The 27461-nt window shown below is 45.7% G+C and overlaps 1 protein-coding gene and 1 non-coding gene across 2 annotated transcripts in view; both read left to right on the forward strand.

Moving 5' to 3' along the window:
• Nucleotides 1-26203, forward strand: part of LOC111070622 (protein slit) — a 50433-nt gene extending 24230 nt beyond the window's left edge. The window contains 2 exon segments of the mRNA XM_041594298.1: nucleotides 11907-12208; nucleotides 22565-26203. Of these exon segments, the coding sequence (XP_041450232.1) occupies nucleotides 22849-25251 (2403 nt within the window). The 5' untranslated portion in view covers nucleotides 11907-12208; nucleotides 22565-22848 and the 3' untranslated portion in view covers nucleotides 25252-26203.
• Nucleotides 26204-27165: 962 nt separating this feature from the next.
• Trnal-aag lies at nucleotides 27166-27247 on the forward strand. The gene has a single exon. It is a non-coding gene; the product is annotated as a tRNA-Leu (tRNA).
• Nucleotides 27248-27461: the final 214 nt, after the last annotated feature.

Below are 27461 nucleotides of genomic sequence, written 5' to 3' on the forward strand. Positions count from 1 at the left end.
AAGGAAACAAAAATTATAACAAAAAAAAAACAGAAATATACTCGTAAAAACCGGCAGCGAGTGCCCCACAAAGATCCAACAATTCAACCATCCATCCATCCAGCTGCGAGAGATAGTTTACTTGCGGTAGTAATCACACCGAGAGACCCCATACCTCCTTACCCTACCCCACTACCGTCTTGGAGCCGTCATAAACACTTGAAAAACTGTTCGGAAATTTCTGATGTACCACTTACAAGTGGAGCTCTGGAGCTGTGGAGCTGCTGGCATGAAGGTGGCGAGGGGGATTTGTTGGCGGCGGCCTCTTTGGGCCTGGCCATCCTTCAATTCCTCAAAATTATATATTTAATGTGTGTCTGAGATTTCGATAGAGGCGTGAACCTGTTGAAATTCGTATCCAGCAGATACGCTGGTACTTTCAAAAGCATCTTGTGGTTGGTTGCCGGCAACGGCATCCGTTCTGGCCATGGCTGCCCACCTCTGGCTGTGTGTGTGTGTGTGTGTGTGTCTGCCCCTGTCTGAGCTTTGATTGAAGATGAACTTGAATGGAATACCGAGAAGGAATGGCAGAGAGAAACGCCAAACCCCAAGCCCCAAACGAGAACAACAGAATCATCATTTGTTAGAACCTGTCGATTTAGATTCAGTTGGCAGCTCATCGACCCTAATAGCATTTGAAAGTTATCGTATCTACTCTACGACGACGGGTATGACTAGCATCTATAGCCTCTGTTTGTGGGTCTCTTTTTTTTTTGTCTTTCTGTAGCTTTTGGCTTTCTTTCGGCAAAGTTGGCTAATTGCCATATTAACCTTTCGGCCCCCTGCAGACACAGCAACAGCAACAGCAAACAGCGATGATGATGATGATAATAATAATAATAACTGAAGTCCGACTGCGTCGGGCACGCTTTGTGAGGCTTTGCTCTTTGCCTTATTTGCAAGTTGGATTTGATGACGGCCCTGGACCTGGACCAGTGAAAGTAATTAGTTGCTCTGCGACTGCTGCCCCAGGGTGAAAGCTGCCGCAGACTGTTGCTGCCGGTGCGAGTTGTGCCACTGCATAATCAATCAGCGGGCCATGTATTGTAATTGAGCTTCGCTCACTCGCTTGATAGCGAAAGTGATCGCTTAGAAACTTCTGTGCGAGTCACGACCCGAGGGCCAGAGAGCTCAGATCAGATGGCAACGAACGGTTAATTAAGCGAGCGACAAAGATCTCTCGGGGGGAGAACTAACGCACCAGAAGATACTAGCAATGAGCTGCCATAGTTAATTCCAGGAATGAAACTGCGCAATGGAGGGCACAGACAGACAGACAGACAGTCAAAAGACCAATATGCCTGTATCCAATAATTACTTGGCTCATTAATCGATGGATTATGGATCCAAATAAACTTAGAGGTTTTATTGTACGATCTCCCAGGAACCATCCTTAGCGTAAAGCTCTCACGCTTTGCAGCTCCCAATGGGACGATGCGATACCCCACTTACGAGAAGTTGCCTGAGAACCTGAATCCTTTCCCTTCTTCTTTATCGGGGGGCCTCGTAAATCGTAAATCAACCCCCATCCGAAGACATTCCAAAGTGTTTTTCGAAAAACTGTGCCAAAGATCTCTTCTCTCTCTCTGCCTCTCTGCTCTGTGTGTTGTTCTGTGTTGTCTCCCAAGCTGATTATATCGAGAAATGACCCCATACCAACACACAAAAGAAGAACAAACAGGCGTGGGGCAGGGGAGTGCAGCAACCGATCTGGATCTGGATCAGAGATCATCAGCAGCACCAGCAGCAGGGGGAAAAAAAGAACAAAAACCGAGTCAAGAAATGAACATCAAGCTGAGATGATTGTCATAATTAAGGATGTTGGATGTTGGCATCTGCCAGACGCAGAAGATGCAAACGGAGACGCACCGAAAGAAGTTGAGATCCAAGAGGGCGGGGGCCACCGGCACAAGCACACCACTCGAGGAAAACCAAACAGATAACCGTAAGAACAAGTTTGTGGCCCCGCTCTGCTCTGCTCTGCTTTTGATTCACAAAAGATCCACACACACACACACACAGACACAAGCAAAAGCTTCCGGTGGAGTTCAGGTTTGGTTTCTTCTCTCCGTTCATATGTGCCTGCACCTCCAACTCCAGCTCCCCCTCGTCTTGCTGCTCTTTTTGTTGTTGTTGAAGATCAGCCCCTTAACATCTCATAATTGCAGCTAAGCAAAATTATATAGCCCAAGACGAGATCCAGATCAGAGACGGAGACGGTGACGGAGCCGGACAGAGAGAGAGAGACTCTGGGAGAGAGAAACGAAAGAGGTTTCGGTTTCCCGCTTGTCTGTGCAAATATTTCCAGGCGATCCTCCTCGGACTTTGCCTTCTCCCCAGCTGCAATCCACAGCAACAATTACTGCGCTGACTTGCGGCAATCTCTGTGGCAGGCCACAGAGGGGCCGCAGAGCGAATGAGCGCAGAGCGACAGACAGAGAGTACCCAAGAGGGTTGCTGTTGCCTCACACTCAAGTCTCGCACTCGAGACAAATGTATATCATTCATCAAATTAAAAGTTCAACTGCATTGCAGCGCTGCAGCTCTGCAGCGTTTTGCCAGCCGGCCTGACTGCTTCTCCGGCCTGTCTGCCGTGAGCCGTGCACTTAAATTGATAAATGGGTGGCTTGAGAACTTCTTACAAGAGAAACTACAAGAGATATACAAAGGCCTATTCTTCAGGCAACCCTCGCTGCCTGGTGGCAGCCAGCCTGTCATCTTCAGCGTGCAACATGACCGCAGCGGCAGAAGCTCTGAGGCAACAACTGTTGCTGCCGCCGCCTGCCGCCGACTGCTGCTCTATTTTACAGCCAGTATTCTCTTCAGTCTCTTCGCTGTGTCTCCTCTCTGCTCTGCTCTGCTGACGAATGCCAATCATTGGCCTGACTCTGGCCTGGGCCTGAGCATAAGCCTCGGCTCCGGCTCCGGCTGCTCCTCATCTTTCGAATTCATTCACTCAAACATCAGCTGAAGTGGTTTCTCCTTAACCCAGCCACACTCTGGCATGCCCCTGTTCCTGCCCCTGCCACTGCCCCTGCCACTGCCCCACTCGGTGCCACTCTGCCACTTGTTGCCAGCCAGAATGCAAGTTTTTATTTTCATTTTCCTTAAATCTGGCCAAAATGCTTATTAAAAGGGCTTTTCAACTTGAATGGTTTCCTTTGAGGGGCCACGACCACTTCCCTCTGGCACACACACACAAACACACACACACACACGCTCTGGGATTATTTTGATGGCGCTGTATGGAGCGAGTGAACACCAGAAACCCCACTCGGACAGTTATTTCTGTATTTGAAAATAACATTTATGAGCTTAAGATGGCTTAAGACTTTTTATTGGTTATTAGTTTGTAGCCATTGCCGTTGCCGTTGCCATTTCCCATGCCATGCCTTGACTGTGTTTTTGGTCTCAGGATTTATGTCTTGATTTTGGCCACAAAGAGTTGCTGGGAGCAGGGAGCACGGAGCAGGCAGAGGCTGCTCTCTCTATGAGAAATCAAGGCTTCTAATAAGCTTAGCACGTGCTGGTCATCCATTCCCAGAGACCAAGAGGCAAGGAGTATCTCAGACTTTAATCTTTAATTGCTTTCCTACACACAAACAAACACCCACACACCCACCTACACACACACACACACATGCAGGGTGTGTTCTGTGGTGGCTGTTAAATGTATCTGAAAAGGAGCCAAAGTTTGTTTAGGTTTAATTTATGTTTGCCGTGACGAATTATGTTCAAAGGAAGGAGTATCAAAATGTAAACGAAATGGAGTGCTACAATAAGAGGTTAAGGATTACGGATTGAGTTGAGTCTTGATTGAGGTAAAGGTATTTCAGGCAGAGCAGCCAGTCAATAGATAACTAATGTGGTAGTAGTAGAGCACACGGCATGGCTTTGTATAATTTAATTAATATAATTAAACACAGTATTTGTGTGCTTAAATTAGGCATCCAAGCTGTCTGGGTCTTTGCCTTGGTCTCAACTAACTTGAACTAGACTCTGCACTGCCACGTTCAAAGCTGTGTTGCCAGACTGGTTTCGCCCCGGCTGTGCAGTGGGATGTACGAGTGTAGTTTGTATATAATGAAATCGCATACAGCAATTACCCAAAATGGAAAAAAAATAAAATAATAATGGTGGCCTCCCTTTTTTATGGAAGAGCGATTAATCCGCCAGCCAGTTTCAGCTCGGGTCGGGCCATGCGGATCTTTGGATGATTCATCGGAGCAGCAATTATCCGCAGCATGGCAATTATGCAATTTTCCACAGGCTCCCCGCCCCTGCCCCTGCCACAGCCCCTGCCACGAACACTTGTCGCACTTTAATGGGCAGAGTCATGGAGTTGGAGTTGAAGTTGGAGCCGTATCGGATGATTCACACGCCCCTCAGGTATTTGGATATGTAGCAAATTCCAGCGGCTCAGATGCAGATACCTACCAGATACGGTTACAGATACATCTATCTAAGGGGAGAGGGGGGGGATCTTTACACTCGGAACAATAAAAATCTGAAAGTCTCGACTTGTATCAGATAGCGACAGAGACCACCGGCACATGACTAAGACAAAAACGGCGATGGAGAGATGGCAAGAGATGGCAAGAGATGGCAAGAGAGAACCTGAGGCACTGCTGGAGACATCAAACACAAGTGCCGACGATCAAGTCTCGATGCCGTATAGTTACAGTACACACTCGACTATCCAGCTACATATCTGCGGCTAACTGTAATTGTATCTAACAGCTACGTTTGACAACGAGCCACAGCCAGGGACAGAGTCAGAGCCAGAGAAGCAGAACACCGACCAAGAAGCGCTGAAAAAAACCGACGCCGATGCCAATGCCAATGCCGAAGCTTGGAGCCAGGCCAGGCGGTTGGGACAGCTTTGGCAACGCGTCGCTCTGGAACTTGTCTTACTTTTTATGGCCAGAAGCAGCAGCAGCAGCACACAGCATCAACGCGTGCTTGGGGTCTGCTCCTCCTGCGCCTTCAATGCTGCTCTGGCCATCAGGAGAAGAGGCGTTGCTGTCCATGTTGGTTGGGGGCCACGGCCACCCAAAAATGGTCAACATAGCGCCACTAAATTGACTGTGGATACGAGAGAAGTCTCTCCCCCACCCGCCATCTAGCCTTGGATACCGCAATGTTGTACCTTAGATACAACAACTCCGTAGCCGTAGATACTGCCCCGACTCGATTGCTGCCTTTTGCCATTGAATTATAGTTCGAAATCAAAAAGTAACCATTATTTATCCCGAAAAGAGAGAGAGAGAGAGACAGCGAACCTGGCCCGATCCAAAGGAGTGCCCTGGAAAAACAAAGGAAAATCCAGTGTAAATCGAATGCAAATACAAAGCACTGCCAGACAGGGGGGTAGGGAGGGCAGCTGTGAAATAGTTGATTTAAAGTTTTGGCTCCACAAATTATAAACCAAAAAGAACACGAATCCCCGCCCTCTGGCACACACACACACACAAACAGCTTGGAATGAGAGTTGGGTAGGGGAGGGGAATCAGGGATAGAGCCATGGATGGATAGAGTCAGAGCCAAGTCAACGACAACGTTCAACACGACAAATACTTGGCAGGAGGGCCGACAACAGGCCCGAGGGTGCAGGGGCACAAGCGAGTCCATAGTCAATTGAGTGGCAAACTGGAGCTGGAGCTGTAGCTGAAAGAGTGGAACATCCTGAAAGCACAGACCCTTCGGATAGTAGTCCGGTCCCCTTCGACTATTGTCAGAGCAAATAATAACTTATGTGTGGTGTCGAGACCGAAACAGAAACGGAAATACTTTGCTGTGTGTATGCTTTTCCGGACACCAATGGAGGGGAATGCAAATAAAACGAAAAAAAAAACAACAAATAACAAGGGGCCTCCCCCACAGTTAGTGGATAGTTTTTCATCCATCAGATGCATTGAACACAGAAGTCTACTATCTGGCCCCAAAAAAAAAAAACTTTTGAAAGCAAACAAAAAAGTGGCTTATGAAAGGGAATTTTGTATGAAAGCAAACCGACACCGGGAACGGCAGGGGAGTAGAACTCCTGGCAGTTAAGTGCAAATTATTGGTACGAAATTAGTAGAGCGAGAGCTGGAAGAGCTGATAGATACATTTACAGAGGAAATGAGAGAGAAGAGAGAGAGAGAGAGGGCGTAGAGCTTTTGTGGCTGTATTTGCTAATGGAAACTGCTGGGCGGCTCTCGCTCCAGCTTGGCCCTTTTTTTTGGGCAAAGCTTTCACTGCGAGTTAACTAAAAGTGAAAAATAAAACTGGAAAATTGCATGCCTCTGCAGATACACAGATTTGTGCAGAACTTTTAGTCCGATTCCTTTTCGGCTGGGCTGGGAGTTATTCTAAGAAATCTGACATAAACATTCCCACAGAAAAAATATCTTCAGCTGAAATTTGATTATAAAATGGAATACTCGTAAAGTGCAGCTCTCAGCAAAACCGAAAGTAAACATTATGAAAAGAGGAACAACTTCTGGAGTGGAGGCTGCTGGCCCTGGAACTTCCAACTTCAAATTGAAACTCAAAACGAAACTTGGAGCAGAGGAAATGGGCAGAGGAAAAGGCCTCTTCGCTTGTTAAGCGCCTTAAGAGTTGTTGTAAATAAAATCAATTGATTTCTTATTTATAGAGCACATTTCGCATTAGGGAACAGAGTCGTCGTCATCCACTGCCACCTTCTAAGCTCTGGGCAAACATGACAAAGGAACCCCAGAGTCAAAGCCAAAGCCCAAGCCATAGCCACGGTCAGGAACAAGTAAACAAGCACATAAATAAATTATTTACTTAGGAGCTAGAGGCCTCCTCCATGCTGCTGAAAAACAACCAAGTTAGATTGTACGAATATATATATATATATATATATATATATATATATATAATATATATATGTATGTGTATACTTGTATTTTTGTTGTTGTGTGTTTTCGCTTAGCAAACAAAACTGAAATGACAAAAAGGCAGCTCAGCTGACAATGTCTTGACCAACTTGAGGACCACTCTTCATCTGCCAGCCTGCCTTGCACCCCTCCTGGAAACATTATCAAGGCAAACAGAGGCATAATGGAGGCCTGCAAAAAAAAAAAAAGAACAGTCAAGAACTAATAGTGGTAGCCGTGTTCTGCTGGCTCTCTGTGTGTGGTCCAAGGAGTGCGAATGGTGATGGCCTCCACGGGAGCTGGGAACTGCGAATAGGGAATAGGGCTGGGTCATTGTGATAAATAAGTAAGCAGCCGGAGACAGGCTCAGACCTCAGATCGATTTATGCAAAGGTTCCCCGTTCCGTTCCGAACCGTACCGTTCCACCTCCCCTCTATGAAGGAACAACGCTTTTAGTGACATTAAGAGGCCTGGCCCTAAATGTTTAATGGCCTGCAAATAAAAGTTATGCACGCCCTTGCCGAGCGGGGGGGACATTAGCGACGCTGGAAGATTATATCGGTGGGCAAAAAAAAGTGAGCAGAGGAAATGAAGGAAATCCGCTGATAAGCCAACAGCAGGCAGGCATCAACAGTTTGTGGTGGGGTGGGGTGGGTAAATAATTAGCATAAATCATATGTGGAAACTGAAGGTTTCCACTCTCTTGAAGAATGCTAGAAATTAGCAAATTTATTTGTCACTTGAATAAATGGCAAAATATTCATCAAAGTCAAGCATTAAAGATTTCCAAGAAAATCAAAAGAATTTTGGCAAATCTTCAATGCATAAATAAATGTATAAAGATTAATATTAGCTGCTTATTATGTCATCGTTTGCTCTACGGTTGAATACACAGACAACACAGACATATCAGCACCCAATAAACCTTTGCAATAAATTTATACAAAAAAATTCACTTTTAAAGCTTATCAAGGGAAACACTCTTATCTGCATATACATATGCATATATATGTGTATATTGTTATTTATATAGATTCATTTTGGAGGATTCGTAATTACGCTAAACGTTATGCGCATTTATTTCCCATTGATTTTGCATTTTAAACTATTTTGTTAGTGAGTTTATTTCCACGGAAATTTATATAGTTCAAAGTTGATTATTCTCGGTTGTATATGTGTCTATGTGTGTGTGCTTAAATATGCAAAGCTCGTGTTTGGGAACAACTTAAATATGCAGCTTACAAAAGAGTCAAAAACTAGTTTACGTTCAACATTTTTTTGGCTGCATAATGCCCTCAAAATTGCTGACTGAATGACTCTGTTCGTTCAGATTATTTTTATGTATGTAGGCACAATAAATGAGAGCAAAGTGATGCAAACTAGAGTGGGTGAAAGGGAGGGAGGGTCACACCCTAATGAGGCTTTGGTCACTCTGAAATGTTTTTGCATTCAATCTCTGTGTTGAGAGAGAGTGAGAGAGAGAGAGAGACCGACCATTGCATTGACCTAATTCATTTATTTATTGAAATTGCTTTTATCAAGAGTCAGGCACTATGTCTACCCCTCTTCTGCATCTCCATACACAATTTTCAGTCATTTCTCTGAGGCCTTCAATTATTATTTATCGATTCCAAGTCAATTTGTCAAATTTATTTTCCCAGTTCCGAGGCTGCTGCTGCTGCTGCTGCTCTCGTGCGTGTGCGGAATCCTGGCTAAAATATTTATGCTGATACCAAAATTTAGGTTAAGGCTTTTGCGCCTGTCTGTCTGTCATTCTCTGATTTTGCGTACATTTCTCGAGAAATTAAATTATAAATTTACAGAGCACATACTGGTACTATATTCCGCATTCCCCTGCGGGCTATACTTCGCCTCCTCCCGCTCCTCCCCAACAATCGGTATAAATTACTTGACTGCCTCGGGCCTGCGGCGTTGGTTGGGCCGTGCTCTCATTTGATCAATTTATGCGCGTACTTTTGTTGAACTGGAAAACGTGCCTTGGAGAGGGGCTAGCTGTGCTATGGGTCTCCATTGTCACCTCAGGTCTATCTGTCCGTCTGTCCATTTGTGTTTAGACTAATTTATGCGAGGCGGACACAAAGCAAAGTCAATGTCGTTTCCCAAATGGAAAAAAAAACGACCACAACAGAGTGGAAAATGGGCCTGTGGCGGGGTAAAAGTACATGGAAAAGCGTTTATCTAAGCGAAAATGTTACCAAATGCCGTAATTACAATTTATTGTGGGTAATTATGTATTTTTCGTGACGGTTTTAAGTCCAGAGACAAACAAAGTGCGTGCCTAGGTCAACATTTCCACATCTCCCCTCCATTTTTAATGAGTTTTGGCTGAAAACTTGCGGCCCCATAGCCATAGCATGTGGCATGCCACAGCAAAGATTGAGCAGAGCTATTGACCATGTCCCAGAGATAGACACAGAGAGAGAGAGAGAGAGAGAGAGAGAGATAGAGAGGGAGGAAGAAGAGTCTCCCCTGTAGCTGTGGCGTCTCCACCAAGTTGTTTGATTTTTCTTGTTTGCTGAGGCAAACTTCTTGTCATTTCCTGTCAATGGAAAATGACTGGAGGACTGGAGGATTTATTTTCTTGCCTTATTGAGAGAGATGTTCTCGTTTTGGTTGGACGACACGCATTTCCTGCCGAGAGCGATTAATCGATGTGGGAAACAGCAAAGAAAAGGCCCTGTAGCCAGAAGGAGATCACAGATCAATGATATTTGAGCCTCTCTTCAGCCTCTGTTCAGCTTTATTCTGCTACAAATCAAACGCTTCCCTCTATACAATTTCCATTAAACCCAGCAGCCAGACAAAAAAGTGTTTTCCCCCATTCAAATCACATTAGCAAAAGGAAAGAAAACCTTGTTCAAAGCTTGTACTCGTATTTCCGCTGAAAATTGAAATTGAAATTTAATTTGCAGAGTCCGGGCGTCCGTCATCATCAGCGGCATGGCATTAGTTTGCACATATTCAAATCAGCTTTTTATTTATTCAATTCCACATGGAAAAAAAGAGGATGGAAAAGAGGGGAATCATTAAAATAAAAACAGTTGAAGAGGTGTTGGGTAAGCGGCAGAGGAAAGACAGGAAATACGTTTTGGCCAACTAAACAGAGAGAGAGAGAGGGAAAATGAGGAGGAGTAGGAGAAAAACAAAAAACTGAAAATCATTGTGTGCCGTCCCCTCCTCGGGCATCATTAACATATATTTGAAAACGCAGAAGAATTCCTCGAGTGAGGTTTTCCCTCTTGCCATCCACCCATCCCCTTCGGCCATTCCCGCAGCGGGTTTCGTGGGTCCCCATGAAAATTTGTAAGTATGTTAGACTTGTCACTTGCACACTTCATGACCATATTTGTCACATTTGCGCCATGTTCGCCCTGGCCAAGAAGCCCGCGGGGCAACCACCAGCAGCTCTCTGCTCGTACTCGTGGCATCCAGCGCCAAGGATGGGGTCCGGCATGGGGTTCGCTTCCTGTACCGCTACCCTCCTCGGTGGGCAAATCAGATGCGCAACTAACGAGCAACAACCACGACAACGGCAACGACAACGACAACGGCAACGACGACATGGAAATTCGTTCGTTCTGCGTTTTGCCATATAGAGTGACCAGAGGGTAGCAATGGTCATGTTGAAACAGTTGAAAGCCAACGATGATGTATCGATAAATTATGCATCAAAAATTATGCACTCGGCTGAAATATATGAAACATATGCTACAGAAATATTTAAAATATACTACATATATTCTCTCTAGAAAAATCTCAGAAATCAGATAAATACCGATTAAATTATATGTGCTATACATCCCAGATAGATCTTCAATTTTCGACCAAGACTCGTGGGTGCTCAGCTAGTCGGAACCCTTTCTGTGCCACAAGCATTCCCAACTTGCTTTTATTGTTTTTCCGGCTGCTGCTCCTGCCTGCTGCTGCTGCTTTTGCTGCTGTTGATGCTGATGCTTTCTGCGGTTGCCGCAGACGCCTTCTGGCCATATTTGTATGAATAAATGCGTATTTAAGCACATACTTACAACACTTGCCATGTATGGTAGCCCAGCAGCAGCCCAAAGACAAGGGACACAAACAGGAGGACTGGGGACACGAACAAGGGGCTGGTACTGCGACTGGGATTCAGACAAGGGACAGTTCCCAGTGGCACTATGCAAGGGGCCTCCTCAACATTTTGCATTTTCCCTTTTATGCTTTTCCACATTTTCACATATTTTTCTGTTGCGGTTCACATTTGCTTTCTGCTGCCATCCCTAACCCTTACCCACCCCCTTACTCCTTTCTACACCATATTAAATTGCGGAAATATTTCTGATTCAAAAAAAAAGACGATAAAACATTTTATGAATTATGCTCGAACAATTTGTAAAGCGCTTTTTTGCAACATTATTTAAATACGAAATTGCAATCTGAGTAATTGAATATTAAATAATTATCCTGAGTTTATCTATTCCAGATAGTTGCGCGGGAAAACGAATCAAAAGTCAAACAAAAAATGTAATTAGTGTAGAAAATTAAAATTCTTCGCTGTCCGAGGGACAGCTATGTTATTTCTGCATGGGAAATAGTTAAAAACGCCATTGATAGATTATATCCACATGCCGCGTAACATACATATATCGTATTTTCTGATCTCTGGACATCCCTTTGATGCATCGATGTATCGATTGGAACCATTAAGGCATTAACATAAATAAATAATTAAAACTCAAAATAAAAAGAGAAAATTTCTTGCAAAATGTAGGCAAAATAAATTGGAAATGATGAAAAAGAATGCGGGGAAAAAACAGAGAAAAAATAAATTTAAAAAAAACAAGAATAAATTTATATGCATATTTAATGCGAATCATAAATTGCCTATATGCAAACCTTTTTGAATTATTATTATAACCATTTACCCGCTGGGTTGTCTTAAATAATTTATGTATTTTTTACACATTATATTCTCGTTGCAGGTATATTCGATCAACAATATGTTTGACAACAAAGTTCCGGCATTCAAATTAAAATTGAATTTAATAAAATAAATACCAAGTCAGAGTGCGTTAACGAAAGAGAAAGAGAGAGACGAATACACTGTTTGAATTGTTAATGAGCCACAACAACAACAATACCAACAGCAACAGCAACAAAAATAAAAATAAAAAGTGTTAAATGCTGATGACGTTGGTGCTGCCACTGTCACTGCCATCTGCCACCAGAAATTGCTGCTGCCACTCCTGCCATCTATTCACCAGTGCTGAAAAGTCAATTAAAGGTAATCAAATCGAAACTGATTGCTTTACAGCACCAGGCGACAATAATTTTAATTCGCATTGATGTTGTCACTTATTTCATTTCATTTTCTGCTAAATACAACAATTAATTGGGGCCAAAGCGGCTCCCTTCCCCCTTTGCGACCCTTCTGGCTTGTCGCATTGCGGTTTTTAACGCTTCGTCTGACATGTGTGTTTTTGCGCGGTTTTTGCCGCCATGGCGATATTTTCCGCTTACCTTGGCGATTTTGTGTTTGTGCTGGAATTTGAGGAATCTGTTAGGGTTCTTGTGGTTTACATGGGCTTAAGGGGATTATCAAAGAGTATCTTATTATAAAAATTTTAAAAGTGTTAAGAATGGAGATTCGGAGAGGCTTAAACTATTTATTGGCACTAAAAAGGAGTGAAGATTGTAGAGGATTGATTTTTGTGTTGATCCCATTCTAAATTGAATTCCCTCTCCTGTAATCCGGGTATGCTCTTCGAGCTACTGATGGAACTTTCAATTCGACTGCGTGACTTATTTTGGGGTTAACCATAACAAGGGAAAACAACAACTATTCAACACTAATTGCAAGTTGTTAATGTTGTTGGCAAAGCAGAGCAAAGCGACTCAATTGAAACTGTTTTATTTGTTTTTTTTTTTTGTTTTGTAGAAACTTTTGCAAAGTAATATAAATCACCCAAGGGTTGAGCGCAGTAACCCGAGCAGAACCGGAGAAGGCTCTTTCTTTCCAGCGAATGGTCGCCCGTTTAATGACGCAAGTAATTGCAACTGCAACTGGCAACTGGCAACTTTGCCATATGAAAAGGCCAAGGGATGGAGAGGCTAGACTTAATGAAAATCAAACAAAACGAAGCAGCAGAAACAACTACAATAACTCAAAGTCGGTCAACTGTGCAGGGGAACACGCTGTCGCTGTCGTTGTCGCTATCGTTGTCGCTGTCGTTGTCGCTGCCGTTGAACCCCTCTTAGAGACAGAGATTCGAGCATTTCCTTTCCAAAAAGCAATAATTGATAAACGAACATAAACGAACAGATGTACAAGTGTTCGGAATGAATGAATGAATGAATCAAGCTCAATCATGATGTTGACGATATCCAATTCAATGGTTAGGAGGGTACGGTACCAGCTAAATCAATTGATTTATGCAGCTGGAAACTGCATTTGATGAGTTTTCATTCGCGTTTAATTGAAAACAGTAATTAAATTAATGGAAGTCAGGCCAGGGAAAACTCTCTGTCTTTAATTAAGTTCAAGAATGACAGTTCTCCAAACTGCTCCCGGACCAGACTCGCTGGCAGACTCTCTCTCTCTCTCTCTCCATCCATCCATCCCCTGTGTGTTCTTTTTTGTTTGCTTCTTTCTCAATAATTGTCACGCAAGTCTTCCACTGAATCCACTCTGGAACCCAACTGAATGCGGAAGCTAATTTCGCACATGAAACGCGCTCGCGCCCATGGAGCGATGTCTCCACGCGTTTAGAACAGCGCCAGAAACGCGTTGCGTCGAATTTGTAGCTGACAAAAGAATTTTGGAACGTGACTTTTGCGGAAAGAGCTAACCATGTTTAATGGGGATTAACTGAAGAGACAGTGAAATGCACAAAGTAATATTGTTTACCAGCCAGCAATATTGCTTATATGTATGTACATATGTATTCCCTTAAGCGGACAAATATTTTGAATAATGACTCCCTAGCTGCCCTTGCAAGATCTTATCTTCCTGAACTGATTAATACCCTTTAAGATCTTATCGGATTTAATGGGCCTTGCAAATCCTAAGATATTTTCGCCCCTTCAGATTTACTTGTAAATTTATTACTCTTTAATCAAATTTGCAATTTTATTGCATTCCCGAAATGGAGCTCCAGCCCCAGAGAGAGAGAGAGAGAGAAAGAAGTCTTTTGTGTCTCTGCTTGCCTACCTCTCACATATATCAATGTCTCTCTCCACCGCTCTTCTCTCTCTCTGTCTCGCTGTCTGCTTATGTATTCATAATTAAATTAATTAAATTCTTGCGCTTCAATTAAAATCTTATTAAGTTTCTCTGTATGCCTAGCCACAGCCCCACAGTCTCTCTCGGAACAATGCTGGAATAATCGGTGGAAGAGAGAGTGGGCGAAGCAGGGAGAGTGTGAGCAATGAGAAATGAGCGGACGAAGTGTAAGAAGCACCGACTGCAGACAGAAAATGGACAAACTTCTTATAGAGCTTACTTATTCACACATTGCAGGCCCAGCAGAGCACAGAGCAACACTGAAACGAGGCTTTTCCACTGGCAAATGCTTTCCATCGCCTCATCGCACACCGCACACCAACCCTCCATCGCCCCCCTTTGGCTGAACATTATTCAACAGAGGGAAAAAGAACAAGAGAGTCCTGCCTGCCTGCTCCCGTGTTGGTCCTATCCTTCTCTTTTTTTTTGGGTGCACTGGCAGCACCCAAACCCACAGCGAAGAAGAGGAATGCTGGCAGACCATGTGGTTCCGTTGCTGGTTGCTGGTTGCTGGCTGCTGGCTGCCGGTTGCTGGTTTCTTTTCTTGTTGCACTCGTTGTACTTCGTACATATTGCCGTGCTGCATTCTTCGCATAAATTTCGCCATCGCACTTAACTCATGTCTCGGGGTCGGGCTCTCTTTAAATGAGTCTGGTTAGCTCTCTCTCTGTCTCTTTGTGACTCCCCTCTCCGCCCCGCTGGGCATAAACAATGGCGCTGTTTAAGGCAAAAAAACCACCGCTCCAGTGGCGCTCTTCTTTGCTCTGTCCCAACACTCCCCTCTCTCCACCCCGCCGCTCTATGCTGGCGCACCTCCAGCCACACGTATGACTCTGGCACACACATGTGACGTCCCTCCGTGCGACGCCACTGCAGTGCAGGGGGATGGTTGGGGCAGTACGCCAAAGTTTATACCTATTTCTCTCCTTTTTTTCTCTTTTTTTTTTACTTTGTTGAGCGTGGAAATTTAAAAGCAAATGCAAACAATATGGAACATTTTAAATGCACAGTGGGATGGAATCAAGTTATAGCTGGAATTGCAGAATATAATATTAGTCAGAAATGAAGAATACAAGCAGATGGATGTGAAAGAGAATTGAAATAAAGAAATGGTTGATGGAACATGTTGAAATGAATTTATGTAAAAAGATATAAGAGGTAAAAATAAAATATTTATGTGGAAATATCTGACCCAAAAAACCCATAAAACATAATTTAAAAATACATACACACACATGTATGTTTTATTATTATGCCCATAGCATTTCACTTAATTTTCCAAATAAAATTCATTAAATCTATCAATATTTAATCTTAGGCTAAGACTAAGGCTTATCCACTATGATTTTTGCCTATGCGAAAATCCAATTTATGCTCGCCTCTGTCACACTGTGCCTGGACTGCGGCTAGGTGAGAACGGGCCATAGCCAAGTAAATCAGCGCGACTGTGAAACTAAATTTCAAGCACACTAAATTTACGCACACCCATTTAAACACGAGCTCCCGCCCCGTCCACCACCGAGACCAGACTCCGCACCGGATCCCCCCCACTTGCCACATCCAACCATAGACTAGAGAAATGTAAGCTGCCCGCTTAGAAGCTTCTCTCTCTCTTTCTATCTCTATCTCTCTCTCTCTGTATCTTTCCCTTTCTGCTATCCCCTTTGTTACATCCTTGCAGTGCAATTTTCACCATTTTGTGGTGCACTTTGCGCCTGGCCGCGATTTTAGGAACGATTTATGGGCCACGACGCTGTCCTGGCCACTAAGTCCAGGTTCAGGCATTCTCCACCAGAGCCTCCGCCTCCACCTCCACCTCCACCTGCCACTGCTTGTTGCAGGTGAGGCGCGTTGAGTCAGCAACAAAGAGGAGGCCGCAGGGCGAAGGGCCAAGGACATCCGGTTGGCAGTGTCGCGACGGCTCCACTTCTAATGCCTGTCAGCAAATGCCGTTGTAAGGCCCCAAAAGCCGCCTCATCCTTCTGCCTGACATACAGAAAAATCCCACTGCCAACCAACCCACCCCCCACCGCCAAGACCGTTTTCATTTAGCGTTCTTTACCTTTTTACAATTTAATGCTTAATTTAAATACAAATCCGATCTGTTTGCTGACTTTTGCCGATAAGAGCGCGGCCCGCACCCGCCCCAGCAAATGATGGCCAAAGTTGGCAAACTTTTCCCGACCCGGCTAGAGAAAAAGCGTAGGAAAAAAACACAAACTGCTCGAGCCGAAGGCAGAAAAAATCATTTGTGCCTGGGCCAACGGCAATTTAATTTTCTTTGGCATAGAGCTGAGCAAACTTTTGCCGCACTTGGCTTCAAGGATCTCTGCTCCAGAGTTCACGTAAAGATTTGAGTCCAAGGTACACACAAGTCAGGGAAGAAAGGATAAGGGTTCATGGATTGATCTGAGAAGAGTTCTTAAAGTTATTCTAACTTCTTCCCCTTGCTGGCGATATCTTCTCACCATTCTTCTTATGCTTTAATCCTTTTTTAACCGCTTCCTTTTCCACTTAGGGTCATCATCCTGCCACCCAAACCTCTGCAGCCCATATCCACACTCCTCCGCACTCCCCATCATTATCCTGCATTCGCATTCTCTATTCATAGAATTTATGTCTCAACTTCCTAAGCCGTGTTTGTAGTAAAATTCCCACTATCGCGCCTTAATTTTAAAGCCCTCGACACTAAATGCTCCTCCACACAAAATTCGTGCCCTCCCTTCCCCCCGGGCAGCTCCTTGCAATCTGCAGTTATCCGAGGAAAGTTTATGTTCGACATGCTGTTACGGGCGCCATATGCGCGTTTATCAAAAAAGAAAAGCCCCACTAGCAGCTCCTCTGGCTGCTCTCTACCTACGCAGAAATAAGTCCAGTATATATATGGATATGGGTTAGTTTTCCGTTTGCCATATAAATTTGTTTAAGACATATAGCAAGGATCAATAGCTCGGGATTTATTGTCTGCCACATATAACTTTGCCTTGGCTTTAAACTTCCAGACACACGGAAGTGCCGAGTGCCGAGTGGGGAGTGCGGAGTGGGGAATGGGATGCGAAATGGAGATTGCTGCTAGATGGCAAGGTCGATGGGCGAAACTTTTTTACCTACTTTTGGCTGTCGCCGCTGCTTTGGGTAGGGGCGGGAGCCAAGCCAAAAAAAAAAAACGCAGAAAAAGAAAATTATGGCTAAAATGGCGACGTCGTCTGGGGCCTCCACTACGACATCGGCTTGCGGTCGTTTATATGTAAAATATTTGGTTTACTTTATGACTGCTTTGGGTATTACTCTTTACTTTCTTGCCATGCCAATTCTCGCTCTATCGCACCCTCTCTTTCTTTCTTTATCTCTTTCTCTCGCTCGCTCTCTTGTTCTGGGGCAAAGTTTTTGGCAAGGCAGTAAAACCAAAAAAACCCCCCCAAAAAAAAGAGCCAGTGGAATACCGAGAACGGTGCTAGGAATTATGCCATAAAAGCCATGGTCGTAGTTCCAACTTTTGCCAAAATTCTTGGCTTGTCGTCGCCATCATCCACCTTCTCCGTTTCCTCATATTTTCCTTCTCCAGCCTCCAGACTCTAGCCTCCTCCTCCTCCTGCTCCTGCTTATGTTCCTCATGGTCGTCATCGTGGTTGTCGCCGTCTCCTAGTCTCAATGTTCAAGGGACCCATAAAATACTTTTTGAATCCAAAGCCGAGCGCCATTGTTGCTGGTTTTCGTGGGTCCTAGGGAGCGGGGGAGAGCGAGAGATTACCGCTGAGGGAGCTTTCCGCGTTGAACCAGAACAGGACCAACAAATGAGCCAGCTCACTGGGAGGCCTCTTTAAGTGCACATTTTGGAGTTGTTGAACTCTGGAATAGGTGAAAGTGGAAAGCCTTCCGGCTAAGGGTTTACTTAGAATTAAGTATCAGGTTTCCACGCTTTCAGGCATGGATATAACTAATCGAATGCTGTAAGCTTCTTTTGCTCTTTAAAACTATTTAAAGGTATAATTTTTAAGGGGAACTTTCCTTCGTCTGGGTCACCAAATATCCAACTAATATCCAACTAAAAGCATACTTGAATTCCTCTTAGTTCCTCATCAGAAATAACAAACTATGCTGCTTGGATCCCCTCTGAAATTAGCCCGCTTTCTATGATTACAATCTCCATTGCCCCCGTCTTTTTTTTTTTTTTGGTAGCTCTTGTGTGGTTCATAAACACAAATCAGCTGCTGCTACTGGCAGAACCAAATGGAAACTGCGCTCCATTGGTACTCTGAAATCCAGATCCCAGCTCAATTCAATTGGGGGGAAACTTTTGCCCGCGATTACCATTACTGCAAAATTGAAGTAACATGTGTGGCGACGCGCAATTGGCAAGCGGCCCCCGGCGGCCACTCTGCAGCACACCACTCGACTCTACTCGACTCGACTCGACTCCATTCCATTCCGATGTGCCCCACCTAAGCACCACCCATTCCATTCCATCCACAATCCATTGTTTCGTTTTCTATTTCACAGACGAGTGGATGTTGCCACAGCGACTTTCACTCTGGCACACAGCCTTCAGGCTCACGTCGCGAATGGCTGGTTGGTTGGTTGGTTGGTTGGATGGGTGGGTGGGTGCTGCTGCTGCTGCCCCAAATACCGCTTCCAATTTGGTGGAGTCTGTGCGTGAGCTTGCATTTCTTTGTTTTGGTCTCTCTGTCGGATGGCAAATATTGGGTCTGCTCGAGTGGAGCAGGAATAAAAAGTATCTCCCAGATGCACAGACTCAAAGTCGAAGTCGCAGCTAAAAACTGAAACTGTAAACTGTGCAAATAGTGCAAATACAGGGGGGTGCAGGAGGAGCAGGCAGGAGTACATGTCTTGAGCGGAAACTGTGCCAAAAGACGTATGGCACAAAGCAGGATAAATTTGCCAAGTTTATCATAGCATATACTCACAGAGAATGGGGGAGTGGTGGCAAAGGAGTGTGGGTTGGGTCCAGAGGGGGATGGCAAAGCTCTCTGGCTGTTGGCAAAACATGAGCCAAGGCATTGAGCATAAAATATTGTCGGCGATATTTTAACGCGCGCTCAAGCGAAATTGTCATATAAATAACATCAGGGGAAGGGGTTCGGCGTTCGGAGCGGAGTGGGGAACCTTCCTTTGGGTGGGGAGGGTTTCGGGTTTAAGGTTCTAGCGTTGCTTGTCCGCCGGGCTAAGTGGGAATATTCGCTGGGCTGTGCTGGGCTGGGCTGGGCTGGGCCGGGCTGCCTGGTGGCAGCATTACTTTGAAATATTAAACATTTTTGGGGCAGAAAGGCAAACAAGCACAAGTTGAAGTTTATTGCTGACGTTTGATGGCTGGCAGAGCAGAAGTTGAGGCAAAGTTGTTGGAAATTGGAGCAGCAGCAGCAGCAGCCCTGGAAACCGGGAAACCGGGAAACCTGAAAACCATTATGGACCAGTCAATTTTTATATTTATTCTTATTTCCTATTTTTAAAAGCGGCAAACTTTTTAGGCCACAAACAGATAAAGGGAAGATGCCAAACCGCTGGCATCTCTGTCGCTCTTGGGCACAACTGTACCGCCTCCTCTCTCAGAATGGGTTTTAAAACCCATTAAATCAAAAGAAACTTGCATTTATTTAGCAATTTCCACCAAACTGCAACAGAAAAAGTTTCGGCCAAAAATTCCCTTTTTTTTCTTCCTATAAAAAAAAAAAAGGAATATAGAAGGGGGGTGTGAAAAGGGGTGGGTGTAGCAGAGTGAAAGGGTGGAAGAGAAACGGAGTTCCAAAGCAAAAGCAAAACCAAAGGGAAGCCCAAAATCCAACACAAGACGGAACCGGACAGCGCCCACCAGACAGATATAATAAAACGAGGTTTCCCAACACCCCCCCAATCCCAACCCCAACCAGCCACCATTTTGCCACTGTCCGTTGTGCCCCACCCTCTTAGTGTAGCCAATTTTTGGGGCCATGGCCGCAAAGGCTGCACAGTCACAGCCACAGCCACAGTTCGAGTTCAACTGACAGCCAAACATTTATAACAATGGCGAAAAAGAGCGGCTAAAAGGGGCAGGCGGAGTCCTCACTCCGACTCCGACACAGACACGGACATAGACACGGACGGAACTAATAAATGAGTTTCAGCAACAGCAGCAAAACCAAATAAAAATGTCGCCAAAAAAAGCGAAAATAAAATCTCGACGGCAGACTATAAAATATTTAGAGCATACTTTCAGGGGGTGGGGGGTGGGACAGACAATATCCTGGCTGCATAGGCGGCTAAAAGGTAGCACATTTGTGTGTGGGTGACAATTTAAATAGCTGCAACTAAAAGGAAATAACCCAAATACCATTGAATAGTGTAATGGGAATAGTTCAAAACTGAATGAAAAGCGGCAAGGGGAGCGTGTGGCAAGCGGAGCGAGTAGGTGCGCTGAGTAACGAGTGAAGGAAAGAAAAGAGTGCAGAGTGCGAGTAAGTGCATTAATGTTAAGCAAATGAGAGAGAGAAAGTAGAAGCACAGACGAGCATCAATCAAGTTTAAATTAGGGCATTGCAGGAGTTTAATATTCCTGTACTTATGTGCTATACGTACATGTACTCTGAAGTTGAAAGCATACACACATAAATTCTGTGTTGTACCTTCCACAATCCAATCCCCGTCGGCGAACAAACACTCAGCCCCTCAGCCTTACCCAACCGATAACTTCTGAACCACTCGAGAGGCAACAAACAGCCAAAGGTCGTGGGGCTCACAGCTCATCGAGATCGAGAAGCAGGCCTTGGGCACTGCGTTGGCCATTTAACAGGATTTTAGCAATTTAAATTTGATTTTTCCCACATATTCCCCACCATCCATCCATCCATTCATCCATCCATCCATCCATTCGTTTATCCATCCCACCATATGCACTCCAAGCAGCTGTGCTCCGGAAAAACTTCACAATTTCTGTTTTTATTTCCCTGAAATTGTTGTCAGTTGTTTGTTCTCCGTGAAAGTCTGGTGGCCGTGCCGAGCCGTTCCATTCCCTCAACAAGTTGCTTTGTGGCCATATGCATGATAATGATGGGGAGTCCTGGTCCTGGTTCTGGTTCTGGTTGTGGGAATGCCATTTTTTTTTTCGGTGTGTGGCGCTGCTTCATATGATGCTCCCGGGTGTTTATGTGTTATTTACATAATAAAAAGCGAGAGTTAAGAGACGCCGCTCATCCTTTTGCAAGACAGCTCCTGCGCCTCCCTCTGAAGTATGACCCACATCTATGATTATTTTCATAGCGCCTTTGGGGCCGGCCCCTCCTACGTTGCGTAAAGTTTGAAAAATACAAAAACCCAACAAAAAAGGGGGAAAACTTCCTTTGTGCTCGTCTACCCATCCCAAAGAAAAATAAAACAACAACGAGCAAAAAAAAAGAGAAGAATTGTGCCTTTGTTTTATTTATTTTATGGGCCCCGTTCGGGGACCTCGTGCCGATATCCTTTCTCCTTGAACTTCTCGCAGTTGCTGCTGCTGCTGTTGGCGCGCTAAATTAAGTTTTGTTTGCCCATAGTCCCCAGATCGCATCCCAGAGCCCAGAGCCCAGACCTCGGAACTGATAAATGTCCCCAAAGCAAACAAAATGCAAGTTGTTTTTTAAGTTTTGGCCCAAACTATGCTGCGGCATATCTTTGGCCTGTTCGGAGAGGGGGAGGACCCACAGGGCCCTGTGGGCCATGGACTCTATGGAGAGGGTTGGCACATGGACTTGGGGTTGGAGTCGAGGGCAGGGGGTTTGACTTTGGGGACTTGTCAGTTGACACAAAGGGTTGGCCCCAGTTAGGGCCATTGTCTGACACGTGTACGAGGAGTATGTGTTTTAGGGGTGCGGCTGACTTTGAACCACTTTCCGGGGGTTGGGTCTTCAAAGGCAGGCTCCGCCGAGTGCGGAGATGGCCTGATAATTAAAGCCGTATGGGGGAGCAAACAGCGAGCAGGTCAAAAGGGGAACCCATCCAATCAGCAAACTGTTAAGGCCAACTGGAAGTTGGCTAATGCCATTCCTAATGCCAGAGCCGTGGCCATTTAAATTGTCTTCATTTGTTTACTGTCCGACAAGGCAAAAAAAAAAAAAAAATAAAACGAAGCCAAAAAGCGAAAAAGCGAATAAGCGGGTAAAAGCCAGAGGCACAGGCAAAATAATCCACAAAACTACCGATTAACTCCCGCAGGGTGGGTGGAGGGGAAAAAACGGCAGCAGAACAGGGCAGAGCAGCCCCAGCGACTGCTGCAGCTGCCAAATCCAATGAAAATCTAAAAGCCAAGCCAAAACCATTTTCGAACTCTAATGGAAAATCAATTTAAAGCGCTCTAACGCTCTCTTTCTCCTTCTCTCCCTATCGTTGCAGGCGAATGTCGAAGTCTAAATACGAAAGCCATTGGCAAACTTGGCCAAAGCGTATTTAGCCCGATATAAAAGCGGGCACACCAGACGAGCAGCCAGCAGAACCAGCACAAGACAGTCCACACAGCAAAACCACCATTCACCAGAGACAATCAGACAGACAGACAGAGAGGAGACCAGACGGTCAGAAAGGGTAGGAAGTAACCCGTCGAGGCAGACACAGAGCCCAGAGTCCAGAGTCCAGGAGACCAGGAGACCAAGGGGGACTGAGAGACGTGAGAGCGTGTAATGAGCAGACGACGGTCGTCGTCGGCCAGGGCAATTACCATGTCGTCGTCCTCGCCGACCTCATCGCTGTTGTCGCTGCTAGTCCTGGTGCTGGTCCTGCTTCTGGCCCCACTACAGCCAACAAATGGCCTGGCAAATTGTCCAAATGGCTGTGAATGCGATGACGACACTCTGATGGTCAACTGCGGCGAGGGGCGGCTGGATGTGCTCCCCATAGCCTTAAATCCGGCCATCCAGCGGCTGGTCATCAAGAACAACAAGCTGAAGACCATCGACTCGTCGATGCAGTTCTATGCGCAGCTGACATTCCTCGATCTGTCCTTCAACGACATGGTAACCATACCGGAGCGCTCGTTCGCCTACCACGCCAAGCTCCAGGAGCTACACCTCAACCACAACAAGATTGGCCAGGTCTCCAACAAGACCTTCACCGGCCTCTCCACCATCAGTGTCCTCAATCTGCGGGGCAACCTCATTGCGGAGCTCGAGTTTCGCACGTTCTCGCCCATGGTGCGGCTGGAGGAGCTGAATCTGGGCCAGAACCGCATCAGCCACATCGATCCGCATGCTCTCGATGGCTTGGTCAACCTGCGGGTGCTCTATCTGGACGATAACACCCTGACGACCGTGCCCTCGCAGCTGACATTCCAGAGCCTGCCCAGTCTGGCGGAGCTTTACTTGGGCACCAATTCGTTCATGACCATTCCCGGCGGTGCCTTCCAGGACCTCAAGGGTCTCACACGCCTGGATCTGCGCGGTGCCGGACTGCACAACATCTCGGGCGAGGCTCTCAAGGGGCTGGAGTCGCTGCGATACATGGATCTATCGGACAATCGTCTGACGGCCATACCCACGGCTGCCCTGCAGCGTCTGGGCCGTCTGGAGCAGCTGAGCATTGGCCAGAACGACTTCGAGGTGGTTGCCTCGGGCGCCTTCGCAGGACTGCGGGAGCTGCGGCAGCTGGAACTGACGGGAGCTCAGCGGCTGAGGCGCGTCGAGAGCGGCGCCTTCACGGCCAACACCAATCTGGAGCAACTGAATCTCTCCAGCAACAAGCAGCTGAACGAGCTGCACGCCAACGCTCTGGGCGGCCTGCCCCATCTCAGTTCGGTGATCCTCAAGGAGAATCAGCTGAGCACCCTCGCCGAGGGCCTCATACCGTGGGCCGATCTGCAGACCCTCGACCTCTCCGAGAACCCCTTCGTCTGCGACTGCCAGCTGATGTGGCTGCGCAACCTTCTGATCAGCAAGAACGCCAGCAACCAGTACGCTCCGGTGGTGTGCGCCTACCCGGCCACGCTGCGGGATCTGCCGCTCGCCCAGCTGTCGGAGCCGCTGCTCGGCTGCACCCACGGGGCGGCCAACAAGCAGGCCATCATCGGCATCCTGGTGGTGGCCTGTGCGGCGCTGATCACCACGCTGGCTCTGGTGCTGTACACCTGCCGTCGGCGCATACGGGAGATGCTGAAGGGACACTCGGCGCTGGGCCGGAAGGAGCGCGAGTACCAGAAGACCTTCTCCGACGAGGAGTACATGACGCGACCGCCGCCCGGCTGCGGGGGAGTGCATCCCGCGGGCGCATATCCCTGCAGCCAGTCGCATTATATGGGCAGCAGGCCGATTCCAGTGACCGAGCTATAGCTAGAAGCTCCACCCCCACCTCAGATGCGGGGTAGGGGTGGCATCGCCTCCAACACCACCACCACCGGCACAGCGGCACCGCTGCAGCAGCTGCAAGTGCCCAGCCCCGTCGATCATGCCGCCGCCGCCTCCTCCTTCGCCCAGCTCAGCCACATCCACTACATGACCAACAACCAGACGATCCCGATCCCGAGCCCCAGCCAGACGCAGATGCACCACTCGCAGCAGGACATGCGCCTGCTGGCCAATGGCGGTGGCAAGACTCTGAATGCCGCCTCCCTGCCACGCCACAGGATGCAGGAGAGCACCCTCTCGCACTACAGCCAGCCCCTTGCCCTTGCCAATGGCATACGCCTCACCCAGGACCACTTCAACCACAACCACAGCAGCCACGGCAGCCACAGTCCCCACAGCCCGCACAGCCACACCCACACCCACAATGGAGGAGTCTATGCCAAGCCCTGCGATGCGATGGCCGAGCCGGGCTACATCCACAACAATTCGCATTACTCCCTGCCCCTGGATCACGATTTGCCGCCCAGCCCCACGCCCACACCACCACCACCGGCCCTGCCCCTGCGCAATGGGGTGGGCTTGGCCCTGATCCATGGCAACACAACCGGACGGCGATCCTTCAACAGCAACAACAACAACAATGTGGCTACTCTGTCGAACAACAATCATCATGGTGGAGGAGGAGGAGGTGGAGTAATCCTGGCCAGCGGCAGCAACAACAATGGCAGTCTGCGTCGCTATCACTGATATACGGGGAAGACGTGCGGCACCCTGGGCCGCACCTTCAAGCCAAATCCCAATCCGGACATTGAGCTGTACCATTTCTACAAGGGCTAGAGCAGGAGGAGGAGCAGAAGCAGGAGCAGGAGCGGAAAAGGCCTCTGCGCCAGACGATTTATGTGTTATTCTACATCCGATCTATGGATCCATGCTATGATCTAATTTATCTAATTGTATATTCTTATGTTACGTGTATTCAGGCGAAAGCATTTTGTATAAATTAGGATTTAGTTGAGTGATTATCAGAGGGGGAAAGCGCAGCAGCAGGGAAAATCCAGGTGTAAATAAAAGAGCGCGCACGGTTTGGCATTAACTGGAAAGTGGCAGGGGAGGCAGCAGCAGCAGCAACAAGAAAAATGTCACAAAATAGTCGCACGCCTTTGGCCCCCCCCTGCCAACTCTCCTGAAATGTCATTTAATTTGCATCCAGTGATCTTAACTATTAAGTTCTGCTTAAATTAAAAACACTCTTAAATTCGTGTAAATAATTAGAAGCTTTTGCAAGCCAAAATGCAAAATCAAAATTCAAGAAAAATTCACAAACGAAAAATGCAATTTCATGCAAAAATACTTACATTTAATTTACGCGCTTAAGCACCAGTCACTAAAACTATACATATTTGTATCTAGACTAAATTATCACCGTACAAATAATCAAAAAGAAAAGAGAAAAAAAGAGACAGGCATTAACGAATACGAAATAAAACAGCAAAATATACAAAAACCGAAAATAAAACAATCTCGATTTTTATAGTTAATAAACTCCGTAAACGATATATACAGATATCCATTAACTACACATCGGAACGATAGACAAAACCTAAAAAGATATAGCAAACACACTATGCAAATCTGGGCAATATCTACGTATCGAATCGTGTGTATGTAGATCCTATAACGAATTCAAAAAAAAACCGAATATGAATACATAAGCAATTTATGCAAGATAAACACATACGGAATAAATACATAAAAGTACATTTACTATATATATAAATTATGTGTGTAAATACAAACAAAAAATACATAGCTATGCTTGAGAGAAAAGAAAAAGAAACTTACAATTTCGTGTTGATTTCTGTTTTGTGTTTTTTCTTCTTATTTTTTTATTGTGATTTGGGTTCGTGTTTTCACTTGCCACTGAGAAAGGGCGTTGGCAGAACTATTGAACGATTGTACATACAATTAATAAACAATTTAATGGAACAAATTGCAAAACCAATACAAGGGAGTTTAAAAGTAACCTACAAGCAAAACAAAAACATAAGGAAAATGAAAAGAAAACTTACTTATTCAAACGTAAATTTCATATGCATACTATTTCATAACAAAGCAGCAGATCTTTCATCTAGTTATCACAGAGAGAAGCAAAAACGAGGGAGAACTACATCTATGAATAAATTAAATCAATTTGAAAATACAATTTAAGCAAATTACAAGGGACAACCATAGTTAAACAGCAAACCAGGCAGACAACCGGAAAACGGTGTCAGCATATAAACGAGTAAATACTTACAAGTAAAACATACAAGTACATACGAGTACATATAGAATGTAGCCGAAACTGCGAAACAAACCAAATATGTGGATCATCATCTAATCGTATCACTAAAAGGACAAACACAACACATACAAGGAATTCTTTCTCTAAATTGTAAGGCAAAATCGCAACACGAGCGAATGAAGAATATTTCAACCATGTTCAAGAACTAGAAGATGAAATCAAATAAAGAACAAACTTAACAATTACTACACACGAGTTTTCCCCATAAATGTTTTCTTGAAATTTTCCCCGATTGTTTCGTTCCGCTTGGGATAAACTTAAATATATTGTACGGGGTTTCTATTTTAGATTCAGCCATTCATCCACCCACTTAATGGGGTAGCGTGGCCGAGCGGTCTAAGGCGCTGGTTTAAGGCACCAGTCTCCTCGGAGGCGTGGGTTCGAATCCCACCGCTGCCAGATGGAACCAATATTTTTTCCTTTTTTTTTTTGGTTGAAACTTTCTAGCTTGTTCGGCAATCTGTTAACGATTCCGAGAGGATACAGTTGCCTCCCAACTCTTTTGCTGGTGTCAAATGCAAATACCTAAAAACACTTTTCTATGGCAGCTTAGTTAATGCCTCGCAGAGGCAGAGAGAGAGAGAGCAACATCGTTGGCACTCATCTGCATAAT

This window comes from Drosophila obscura, unplaced genomic scaffold (assembly GCF_018151105.1).
Source record: "Drosophila obscura isolate BZ-5 IFL unplaced genomic scaffold, ASM1815110v1 contig_1, whole genome shotgun sequence".
NCBI classification, from domain to species: domain Eukaryota; kingdom Metazoa; phylum Arthropoda; class Insecta; order Diptera; family Drosophilidae; genus Drosophila; species Drosophila obscura.